This window comes from Mesoplodon densirostris, chromosome 3 (genome assembly GCF_025265405.1).
Source record: "Mesoplodon densirostris isolate mMesDen1 chromosome 3, mMesDen1 primary haplotype, whole genome shotgun sequence".
In the NCBI taxonomy this organism is placed as follows: Eukaryota; Metazoa; Chordata; class Mammalia; order Artiodactyla; family Ziphiidae; genus Mesoplodon; species Mesoplodon densirostris.
Genome location: NC_082663.1, coordinates 42,232,660 through 42,243,436, shown reverse-complemented (window position 1 = coordinate 42,243,436; position 10,777 = coordinate 42,232,660). Strand labels below are relative to the sequence as shown.

The 10,777-nt window shown below is 35.0% G+C and overlaps 1 protein-coding gene across 1 annotated transcript in view; it reads right to left on the bottom strand.

Annotated features, from left to right (window-relative positions):
* Positions 1 to 4,997: 4,997 nt before the first annotated feature.
* Positions 4,998 to 10,777, bottom strand: part of NDUFS4 (NADH:ubiquinone oxidoreductase subunit S4) — a 125,380-nt gene continuing 119,600 nt past the window's right edge. The window contains exon 5 of the mRNA XM_060091691.1: positions 4,998 to 5,212. Coding sequence (XP_059947674.1) covers positions 5,109 to 5,212 — 104 coding nt within the window. The 3' untranslated portion in view covers positions 4,998 to 5,108. The remainder of the gene's footprint in view (positions 5,213 to 10,777) is intronic.

Below are 10,777 nucleotides of genomic sequence, written 5' to 3'. Positions count from 1 at the left end.
TGTGGTACGCGGGCCTCTCACTGTTGTGGCCTCTCCCGTTGCAGAGCACAGGCTCCGGATGAGCAGGCCCAGTGGCCATGGCTCATGGGCCCAGCTGCTCCGCGGCATGTGGGATCTTCCCAGACCAGGGCACGAACCCGTGTCTCCTGCATCGGCAGGTGGACTCTCAACCACTGCGCCACCAGGGAAGCCCGGTTGACACTTTGAGATTGCATAAATCTGCTTCCCAACAAAATTTCACCATTGTTTTAACATTCTTTGGATTATTACCAAGAATGTTTAACTTTAATCTCATCATGAGGAAACAATGAGAGAAAGCTAAATAATGGAACATTTTTTGAGGACTAGCCTGAATTCTTTGAAAACACCCAATGTCATGGAAGAAACAAAAAAGCAGGTGAACTGTTCAAGATCAAGGAGACTAAATTTAATATATAATTATTGATTGGATCCTGGACTGAAATAAATCAGTGTAAAGAACAATATTGGGGCAACCTGGCAAAGCCTGAATATGGACAATTTTTAAACTATCAAAACAGTCACATTTTTAAAAATTGTGACAATATTGTGGTAATATAGAATAATGTCTTTTTTCTAAAGAGATATTTCCCTAAGTATTTAGAGATGGTATGATGCCTGCACCTTACTTTTAAATGAAGATTGTGGGGAGGAAGGGAGGGAGAATACATGTGACAAAATATTAACTAGTAAATTTAAGTGAAGGGTATATGAGTGTTCATTTTTAACCTTTTTTTTTCTTATAATAAAAATTTATGGAAAATCCCACTGAAAAGGAAAAAAAATTAAAAATATAATCAGTGATCTTTAGATTAGGAGAAAATCTATTACAGTATAATATATTATTATGATCCCATACCATTGTTGGCAGGCTTTGGTCACAAAATCATCATCATGAGCTTCCTACCATAAATAATGACATTTCCTGGACTTATTCTTGTTAAATTGACAACTGGAGAGACACTGGAACTTCTCATTAGGTTCCCAGAGTTGCCATATATTCCAGCATTCAGTTTCCTCAACCTAGATCTACCCCTAACCAGGATCCAAAGCACAGGCGTAATCATGTCTACATCTATGGGTAATCAATTAAATCACAATTTGAAAATCTGTTTTTTTTCCAATTTCGTGATTTAATCTTCATTACCCATGTAGGTTTAATATTTATCTTCCAAAAAATCCACTTTAATTAACTTTTCCTCAGTTTTTGAGAATATATGGGAGATTATTTTAACAATATTTAAGATAAAACAAGATTGTTTTATAAAATTTTAAAAAAGTCTGAGTTCTAAAATTTTAAAAATCCATTTAAAATTAACACTTGAGTGGTCAGTATAATTCTTAGATGAGTGTAAATAACATCAACTTTTGAACAGCTATTGAATAGAGTCCCAGTAAATATCCACTAACAGTTTCAAAGACATATCAACTGAAAACTAGAAGAGAATGAGACAAATCAGGTTTGGTTTGTATTCAGAATCACTGAAACAGTCAAACTGACCATTGTTTATTGTGCTTTCCCACGAGTGAGCCTTTGTAGAAGACATTGAGAAAGAAATTTCAATACTTACAGTTTTAGTCATTTGCAGTCTGGCTAGGGAGGTAAGAGTTATATGTTTTTAAATATAAAAGCAAAAAACTGGGAAAATCAAAACGTTGAAAAACAGAGGTTTAAATTGTGTATTACATGCCACAATATAAAAAATGTCTTGGGAAAACACGATATAGTCAGTGAAAAAAAGGGTTTGATACCAATGCAATTTTGTTTTTCTAAAAAACATATAATGTTATTGCAGTTTTTTTTTTTTTTTGCGGTATGCGGGCCTCTCACTGTTGTGGCCTCTCCCGTTACGGAGCACAGGCTCTGGACGCGCAGGCTCAGCGGCCATGGCTCACGGGCCCAGCCGCTCCGTGGCATGTGGGATCTTCCCGGACCGGGGCACGAACCCGTGTCCCCTGCATCGGCAGGCGGACTCTCAACCACTGCGCCACCAGGGAAGCCCTGCAGTTTTGTTTTATAAAAGCAACATATGTGTATGAAGAAAACAAATACCAGAAACATACACACCAATTGTATAACAATGGTTATCTTGGAGTGGTGGAATTTGTGATTATATTCTTTATGATTTCTATATCAAATATTTTTGCAACACTTTTATAACCAAAGCACAAATATTTTAAAGAAATAATTTAAAGACATCATTAAAAATACAAAGCAGTATACACTTTAAGCACCAAACTGCCCTGAAAGTTAGTTCTACAACACCAACTTCATATGGCTGGAGTGCTCCAGGGTATCCTCCTAGCCCACATGATGTGTAACACAGTGCCCTGTGCATGACAGAGTAAGGGCTTAATAAAATCACTCTGATTATATTAATTTTCACTTACCCCATTAGGTAGGTACCCCCATTTTGGAGATGAGGAAACTGAGAGAGAAATTTAATTAACTTTATAAAGATCACCAAGCTAGTAAATGACTGAACCAGAATTCAAGTCCAAGTAGTCTAACTCAATCTTTACTCATACTAAATAATTAGCAATTGCTGGCAGAATATAAGCTTCCTCTGTAGGTCTATAACACAAGAGCAGGGCAACCTTGTCAGTCTTGTCACTATGGTTCACAACCAAGGACTGGATAACTTAAACCTGGGGTTCAGATTCAGTCAATAAAGGTAATAACTTTATACCCACAATCAAAATGATGGTACTAAAAACTTTAAATTAAAATTGTGTAAAGGAGTAAGATAAATGATGTTAAAAGTCATTAAAACATGTTTGTATTGACACTCTATTTCAGGACTATTGGCGAAGTACTTGGTTTTTGACTTAGAAAATTTACATCGCGGGATCCTTTAGCATAAGACAGATACTATAAAAATGAGAGCCATCTAGGTTATTTTCTTTGTTTTTGGATCTGTCATACTTACCCCAAAAGGCAAAACACTATTTAAAAAAAGGGGGGGGTCTCCTTTATGCTAGTCTTCTAGAAATTAAGTTATAAATTACATGAAATATGAACATAAGTCACTGTATCAGCAGCTCCTATAGAATGATGAGAGATGGAAACAACCCAGAAACAGTTGGGCATTGACTTATTGTGTAAATAAGGACCAGATATTACAAAAGAAAAGAATACTGAATTTTCAACAGATGCATGAGGTGGCCCATGAAGTTAGTTCTACGAGAGTAACAACAGAAATAAAAAGTGTTATATTTTATGCTAAAAACCAAAGTAAGGTGGAATGCTAAATAATTTTTTGAAGAAAACTTGCTTGTATTGCCTTACTGTAATGGGATGTAAGTAGGTTTTATTTTGTTTTAACTGAAATTTAAACTCATACTCACTGAAATATCTATGGAACTTCTTAACAGCTATATTTTATCATTTTGTAGTTTACCATTTACTTAAAATTCTAAAATAGCAGTAATTAAAATGTATAATTTTTCAAGTAAAGCTTAAGATGGCAAGATATGAATTGTAGTGTAAAAATATATATTTATTATTATGTATATTTACTTATAAAACAATATATCTTTACAGTAATATATTCAAAAAGCATATTGAAAGTTAAATAAATGTGAAAGACCCAAGACTCCTTTCTCCCACAACCAGTGGCAACCAGTTCATATATTTTTCCCAAAATATTCTAGATGCATATATGTTAGCTCCTGCTGCCCCACCTTACACCAGATATTATCTACTACTATGTTTTTTCACTTAGCACTATATCTTGAATATCATTTCAAACAGCTCATACAGATTATTTCTTGTTCTTTATAATAGCTGTATAACACTCCATTTAACTTCATTCCCCTTTTAATAGACATTTAGATTGTTTCAACTTATTAGCTATTAGAAACAGTTCTGTAATATCCTTGTACATTCACTTCTGTGTACATCCATAGGCTATTTGCCTAGAAGAGGATTTTTAAAATTAAATGGAATGTGCAGTTAACATTTTGAAAAGACACTACTAATACGCTCTCCAAAAACAATATCATACAAATTTTTACTCTGACGTGTTTTCTTTGTTGGGCTAGGTCAATGTGCTATTAGTGTTTTTATGAAATGTGATTGTGAGAGACTGTATATTTAGTATATAATTTTTGAAACATCGAAGAATGTATTAGCAATCCAAAGAAATCATCTGCTATTAATCAATCCTATTTCTCTGTAACTAAAGTAATTAACAGTATGGGCTTTGAAGACAGACAGACTTGGGTTCAAGTGCCAGCTTTCACTTGTGTGATTTTGAGCATGTTATTTAGTCACTTTAAGCCTTGATTTATGTCTTTGCAAAATGGGGAAAATAGTGAATTATTATGAATTATTATGAAGATTAGTATAGAATGTTTATTGAGGTAACCGACAAGAGTGTGTGCTTGGTAACTCATACTGTATGACCTAAATGATTAGCACATAACAAAAGCATATATCTATATTTTCTAAAAATAACAGTGAATACTAATCATCTCTAACAAACAAAGAACTGGTTTTTATTTTCTGAGTCTTTTAATTCACAAGAATATAAAATCTTTACCTGAACCTCACAATCATGAAGTGTTGATTTGTGGGCAGCATTTAGTATGGAACACAATTCATTCAGGCTCAAAGAAACTTAGAGAATATTTCTAATTAAAGAAGAGAATTTCAATAATAAGGAGATTTGGGTTTAGGTTTATCAGATTGCAATGTAATCATGAATTTCTTTACCTATGATAAAAGGAAAATTTCTAAGACAGCATTTTGATAATGATGGCTGGTAGTTTATAAATATTATTAACTTGAGAATGGTCATAAAAAGCAAGTATAAAACTTCAATATTGCAGATTTCAAGTATTCCTTTTAATAGATTTGTAAGTGCCGAAATTTCCTAGAGATATGATCACCTGAAAAAGTCTCTCTATAAAGGAAATTATAACAAGTTTAATTTGAGACATCAAAAAACATTTAAAATTACACCACAAAATGTATCTGTAGTTTAAAGTTCAAATTTATTAGGAGATTGAGGTGTAATATACACGGACTATAAATACTGAACAGCTGACTTTATTCACAGTCAAGCAGAGATATAATCCGTGCCAACCTATTTTGTGGATACTCTTGTTCTTTTGTTCCAAGAAAAGTTCGCGCCATAAGACTTTGACTTTGGTTTCGGAACCCTTCTCTCTTCAACATCATAGCTCCATCCTAGAAAACAAAAACAAAAATAAACACATAAGAACAGAATTAAAGAGGATACCTGAAGAACACAGCGAGCAGAGGCTAACTTTCATAAATTTAATGTTCATTTATCACGAGTATGTGTCAACACATTTGAACTATAAATACTTAGTATTGCGTTCCCTTGTAATCCTGTGTGACAAGAGGGTCTAAAGTATTGCCTGAAGATGATTTACCGTATCTTAAAGGTGTAAGCCATGATTTAATTTCTCCTTGCTGAATATTACTTGTTCAAATATCCATTAGTTATGTATTATGTAAAAATTTCCATTCCTCTTTGTGGTTTAATATGTGATTTCTTTAGCTGTAATGAGCAACACTGAACAATATAACCCATCTCACTGCTTTCTAAGAGCTGGTGCCTTTATAACCGTTTGGAGCTCACTTGAAGTGATACAGAGAAACATGTACAGAACTATCTATATAAATCAGAGTTAGAGGAGACCATAAGAGATTACTTGGTTGAGCTCCCTGGAGTTTGACAGGCTGATTAAACTCAAAACGTTTTTCAACATTTGTTTTAAGGGCTGTCTACGTTAGAATCCCATTGAAGTATCTGATAACAGTGAAAATTCTTAGGCCTGACCAGAGATCCATTGGATCAGAATCTCTTGTGGGGACCTGGGAATCTGTACTTAATTGATCCCAGGAGATTTTTATGCATAGAAATTTGAGTACCACTGGTCTAAACTGTCTATTGCCTTCTGAGAGTTTATACCTTCTCTCCAAAGCCCTTCTCAGTGTTTTACAATTTTGAAAACTAGATTCATATATGTCTATATCTTCTGCTTTAAGTATAGTTCAGTTCTTCTAAGACATGGAGAAAAACCAAATAAACACACTCCTCCTTGAAAATATAATTAAGTAAGTCATACTTTTATTCCCTAGTCCAAGCAACCTATCTATATAACTCACTTTTCTTCATTAGATCCATTTTCCATCTCTGTAATTTGTCATTCTCTTCTAGAACTTTCTTCAAATAACTCATCTTGAAACATTTGATTCATGGCTGAATCATGCAGTCATACATAAAATGTCCAAACTGAATACTGTAGTCTAATTAAGTAATAAGCTTCTTGATCTTGTGAGTTGTTATGAATTCTAGTGCCTCTAGGTGAGTATAGTATTTGCTACCACAAAGCTTACGTTTCAACAAGCCTTTTAGAACTCAATTTTGCCATAAAAGTGAAGCCTATGAAACTCAAATCATCAAAGTATACTGCTATATGCCTATTTCAGTGCCCAAAAAGGGGAAATAATTAATAAGTCCACTGCTAGAACACTATCTTCAAAGAGAGCCCATCTGCTATAAGGAAATGGAGGAGGAATGCAAATGAAACAAATGGTTTAAAATACATCTTACTTTCACAGAACCCAAAATACTGGTATATTAACAAGTGGTTGTTTGAATTTCAAAAAATTTACTAAAGAGCATAAGAATAGTACCTACTTTATAGGTTGTCATGAGGATTAAACAAGCTAATTCATGTAAAGTCCTGGCATTTATTAAGTTCTATGAGAAAGGTATTTTTCTAAAACCTTTATATGAATTAATATTAGTTCTTTTATATAACTGAGGAAACTGAGGCACAGAATGGTTAGGTAACTAGCACAAGGTCACTCAGCTAGGAAAGGGCAGAAACACGATTTGAACACAGTCTGATTCTGGAGCCTGTGCCTTAACTATACTCTGTTGTTTCTTGTGGTTTATAGTAAGCACTTGATAAACGTAAAGCTATTATTTCTCCCTCAAGTTTTATTTGCAACTTCCTAGCAACTTATCTTCTATATGAAGTATTAATGTGAATAAAATCTGTCATATTGGAACCCATTAATTTTGAACTTATGATGCTTTGAATCTAGTTAGGCATAATTTAGCCTAGTTATTAACTACAGAAAGCGGTTTTGGTAAGCAAATTAATACTGTGAACTAAGCATAATTTTAACATTATAAACTTCTCAAGCATTTCCTACATTAATCAGCAAGTGGTGCTGATAATTATAAAATCCTTAATTCAGTAAAGCAGGTATAACAATAATATTTACTGAGCATTTGTTATACATTTAACAAATATTATCAATTGCCTTCTTTCCGTGTCAGGAACTGTTTAGACACCAGAGGTAAAGCAGTAAACAAAAAATTCCCAAACTTCTTCAAGTCAGTAGGGGAGGAGAAGTTAATAAGTAAATGCATAGTATATTACATGCTAATATAGTAAAATGTACAATTAAAAATATATATTATACACTAATGAGTACTAAAGAGAAAACATTTTAGAGAGGGCAGATAGGGGCACCTTCCGTCCCTGAGAAGATCACATTTGAGCAAAGACATCAGAGAGTTAGTCATGTGGATGTCTGGAAAGAGAGCTTGAAGGCAAAAAGAACACAAGTACAAAGACCTCCATTCAGGAATGCGCCTGGTATTCTGTGTTCTAGGTCCTGCACTGAGTTTTAAAATTGAGTTCATAGGTTGCCTGGCTTATAAGGTAGGCATTATAAATACCCTGATTTTATATCTAATTATGAGGAAAAATAGAGAACATAAGCAGCCTAAAGCCACGTGGCTAATAAGTGGCAAAGCCTGGATTTTAATTCAGGTTAAGTCTATGCACCCAACCCCCTCAAAATAAAATGGCATTTCCCTGTAACTGCAATTTTTATCTATTTCCCCCATCTCCTTTCAACCTGTGTGATTTCCTAACTTTTTTTTTCTGTTTATTTTTGTAAATGAGTTGAAAAGACTGTTTTAAGAATCCCTGGAAAGTAAGGCTACGTCCTCCATATGTCCCCCCATAGTTGTGAAGAAAGGAAATCGTTTCTAGTGTGGATTCTATGTCTGGTTATTGTAATGATTACTGGTAAGTTACCCAAGACTCTGTGATCTTTTCTTGCCAAATGATGGGTGAGACGACGTACGTTTCCTCCCCCTCTGCCTCCCTACACACACTCTCCAGCCCAATAAAGACACTAAGAGGAACTGAAGAATAAATGAGAAAGCACTTAGAAATATTTAGTAATTGGTCGTATACCCACACACACATACTTGATAATCACTCCCATTTACAGTTAATCCTTCAAGCACGAGGGAGAAAAATAATTTTTTTTTTTACTGCATCAGAATGCAGACATAGCTCTATTATCTGTTCTGTCCATGGAGTCTGAAAACGCTGTCAGGGTCACTGCAATGTGAGAAGACTGGGGTTTTGTACACATAAAAGAACAACTGGTTTGGGTTTTCTCCTGGTAACTAAGGAGTGAGCTGACTCTTGGGAATTGTGAGCCAGATTATAGTTGCTGTTGATAGTGATAACAACAATAAATAGAAGTATCATTATAGGGATTGGAATGTGGATGGGCAAAGCACCCTGTGAAACAAACAGAAACACCCATGGAAGAAACGTGCGTTTGCTAACGGCATCCGTCTCTATGCTATTACTTTCCACTTTATCACAGCCACCAGTGATTTTTCTGCGGAAAACTCTGTTCCCAAAGCGATACAAGCAACTGTGTTCTCTGATTAAGTAAAAGCAAAGAAGGGTATGAGGAAGTCTAATGACAATTCACAATAGAGACTGAAACTCAAGTCAGAGTCTACGTAAAATCTCCCTTTGGATTTTTCAGCAGTTTTCTACTATGTAGGACTGACGTTACAATGAAAATTTGCCCTTTTCTGGAACCCTGTTAAGAATCTGACCACATTTCCAAGCATCCCTCTACAAAGTGTTTACCTTACAGTGCCTGGATGAACAAATTTACTGGTCCCACTAAAAACTTCATACCACAATCTTTCCCAAATTATTTTTTGTAATATTGTAGCAATACAAAGGCTACTGGAGCAAGCTGTAGCTTTAACTAAAAAGACAAGATAACTACAAGAGTAAAAGCACTTGAAAGGACATTGAACATTTGTACTTAATGAGTATGTTACATGAATTGTACTCATCTTTTCTACTTCCTATTTGAAACTTGTTCTTAGAAGGATAGAAGATAATATAACCTGCGGGAAATAAAACATAGACCTTTAAGAATGGAATCTTATTTGTGAAATGCTTAAATTTCCACAGGAATTTTTTTCAACCTGAAAAAAATTTTTTTAAGAAATAACTCAAACTTGAGTTTTTGAATGAGATTATGAAAGTGAAAACGCTTGCACTCTCTGAAGAATGCTGGTATAAAATCAAGGTGTAGTCTATGACAGTGGTTTCATGTATTGTTCTGTTGTTCTGGTTGTTCTGAAAACCAGCCCTTGCTCCTCCCAGCTGTGCAACAGAAGAAGATCAAAGCAACTGAGTCTAAGGCAGCTGCCCAGGGATGGGGTAAAGCTCCTAGGGCTGCCGTCACTTCCCACTGAGGAGAGCAGCCATATGGCATGGATTAACCACAAATCCAACCAACAGCACCCAAATGATGAGAAGCTGACTCCCTTTGCTGTTTCACACACTGGAATGCTTTCACAAAGATATTTTGAACTTTAAGCCCTAGTATCAGAGAAATACCTCTGGCAAATGCTCCAATAAACTTAAAATGTGATCTGTGATATCCCATGCTCAATTTCTTTTTCAGAAATATGCCCATTTATTTTGTTGACCTCCAGATTGTGGCTGGGATATTCTACTTCCTAGATATGAATGTCTGGTGTAACCTTTTCAAATACTACCAAAAAACAAAAACAGAAAAGCCTCTGAACGAAACGAGACCCCAATAATTTATGAATTCCATGTATAAGACAAAAGAAAATCCCATTCATTTAAATTTACAGAACCATTTTATTTATGGTTCAGTAATGCAGAAATACAGAGAAACATTCATCAGTGTTTTTACTGCTTGTGAAATATGTTAACCTCTAGTAACCTTGGTTCAAGTCCTGTTAAAGGTCTTTCTCCTCCAATAACCTAATCGCAAACTCTGATAATATTTGGAAGTGAACGGTTTAATGATTTTTCCTACTGTCCATTTGTGTACAAAGTAAGAACGATCACATAATTTGGCACAAACTGACATACCTGGCAGTCACTGCTAACAGAGGCATGGGATCAGAATAGCAAAGACTTTGAGAGGTATGTTGATACTTAGAAAGTTTCAAGATTCCCCACCAGGCCATGGACCCATACTATGCGTCTAGGTAAAAGCAAAGCATAAACTTAAAATATAATTTAAGGAAGGAAGGGGAGAAGGAAGAAAAGTAGCTTTACAGGCGCTCAAAAGTACCTCGGGACTTCCCTGGTGGTCCAGTGGATAAGCCTCTGCGCTTCCACTGCAGGGAGCGCCGGTTTGATCCCTAGTCGGGGAAATAAATAAGATCCTGAATGCCGCGTAATGTGGCCCCCCAAAAAAGTACCTCTATTTGAAATTCTCACGTATCTAATATTTTGGGGGAGAGGAAGAGGTTCAGCATAATTTTAAAATATCTTAGATCTTCTTTTAGAAAATATTATAGAGGAGAAATGTATTTTGGATACACTGGCAAAGCAATTCTTTCTATGAAAATTATATAAGATGGATTAGCAACACCCTACACCTGCCACAGCT